The sequence below is a fragment of the Sinocyclocheilus rhinocerous genome, unplaced genomic scaffold, assembly GCF_001515625.1.
Source record: "Sinocyclocheilus rhinocerous isolate Xijiao unplaced genomic scaffold, SAMN03320098_v1.1 scaffold392, whole genome shotgun sequence".
NCBI classification, from domain to species: Eukaryota; Metazoa; Chordata; class Actinopteri; order Cypriniformes; family Cyprinidae; genus Sinocyclocheilus; species Sinocyclocheilus rhinocerous.
This window is the reverse complement of record NW_015638990.1, coordinates 1035244-1036950: the sequence shown is the minus strand read 5'-3', so window position 1 is coordinate 1036950 and position 1707 is coordinate 1035244. Positions and strand designations below refer to the sequence as shown.

The following is a 1707-nucleotide window of genomic DNA, read 5'->3' as shown; positions in this document are numbered from 1 at the left end:
TACGTTTTTTATGTTTAAAGAATTTGCCACTGACTATTCAAACGTGAGTTTTGAATATTGTAGAGTAGCGCTTGTTTTTTGTCGTTTCTCCGATCACAAATGCAGACATGGTTTTGTTTACGCGGCGCGATGCAACGCAACGTGTAAAAAGACAGTATAAGTCATTATAATCAGTAATTATGTCCCCACTGGATGCAACAAATGCCTCGTTTGTAATGGGTTTTAATGTTTATGCCTCGTCGCTCCGGCTGGTAGTATGGTAAGGGGCGTAACATTTCCGTCACACTCTTGAGGTATTCGGCCAATCACAACGCATTGGATAGCTGGCCAATCACAGCATACCTCGCTTTTTCAGACCGATGAGTTTTGTAAAAATCGACGCGTTTCAAAAAGGCGGGGCATAGAGGAGAAACAATAATGTACAGTATGTGGAAAATAATGTGTTTTTTTTACTTTAAACCGCATAAACACATTTCATTACACCAAATACACAAAATAATGTTCTTTTTAGCAGCATCATATGACCCCTTTAAAATGAACCAGCAAAGAAAAATACTTCTGAAACATTTAGTTATTTAAAGTTATTTTAAACATTTGCTAAAATATTATTATAAACATCAAAAGTTGAATTTGTTAATATTATTAATATTTTACAAGAAGATTACTTTTATTACATAAAACATATACAGTAGATTACTCACCCTCATGACGTTTCAAACCCGTAAGATCTTCGCTCATCTTCGGAACAAAAAATTAAGATATTTTTTATTAAATTCAAGAGTTTTCTGACCCTCCATGGATAGTAATGTAACTGACACATTAAAAGCCCAGAAAGGTAGTAAGGACATCGTTAAAAACTCCATGTGACATCAGTGGTTCAACCATAATGTTATGAAGCTATGAGAATACTTTTTGTGTGCAAAGAAAACAAAAATAATGTCTATGCAGGGTCAGAAAGCTCTCAGATTTCATCAAAAATATCTTAATTTGTGTTCTGAAGATAAACGACATGAGGGTGAGTAATTAATGACAGAATTTTCATTTTTGGTTGAACTATCCCATTAAATAATAATAAGCAATACATTTGTTACAGTATCTTTGTAAACTTAATTTAATAAAAATACAGCTGTTTATTGTTGGTTCATGTTAGCTAAGTTCCATTAAATAATATTAACAGATACAAATTTAAAAAATGTGTTAATAAACGTTGAGATTAACATTAACTAAGATTAATAAATGATTTAGGAATATTTTTTCTTTGTTAGTTCATGTTAACTAATGCAGTTAACTAATTTTAACAAATGTAAATTGTTTCCATATTTAAAATAAATGAACAGATAAATTATGTATTTGTAGGTCAGTAGATTTTGGGACAACATACGAGAAGCTGACAGATAAAGTGATGATCAGAACGATGCTGAGCTATCTGTACGTCTGTCCGACCAATAAGAGGAAGGTGAGTGTGTTCAAATGCATCAGAGATACAGATGTATAAAACTGTCAGATAGAAAATATCAAGCTAATATAATTCTTCCTCTTCCTCAGATCCTGATTTTATCTGATCCGGAGGTGGAGAGTAGTTTACTTATCAGTTCTGATGAAGGAGCCACTTTTCAAAAGTTCAATATTAACTTCTATATTATGAGTCTTCTGTTTCACCCTACTCAGGAGAATTGGATTCTGGCCTATAGCCATGATCAGAGGGTA

The 1707-nt window shown here is 32.7% G+C and overlaps 1 protein-coding gene across 1 annotated transcript in view; it reads left to right on the top strand.

The window, feature by feature from the left end:
* sorcs3b (sortilin related VPS10 domain containing receptor 3b) overlaps positions 1–1707 on the top strand; it is a 70063-nt gene that overhangs the window by 32920 nt on the left and 35436 nt on the right. The window contains exons 3-4 of the mRNA XM_016566426.1: positions 1357–1456; positions 1546–1704. Coding sequence (XP_016421912.1) covers positions 1357–1456; positions 1546–1704 — 259 coding nt within the window. The remainder of the gene's footprint in view (positions 1–1356; positions 1457–1545; positions 1705–1707) is intronic.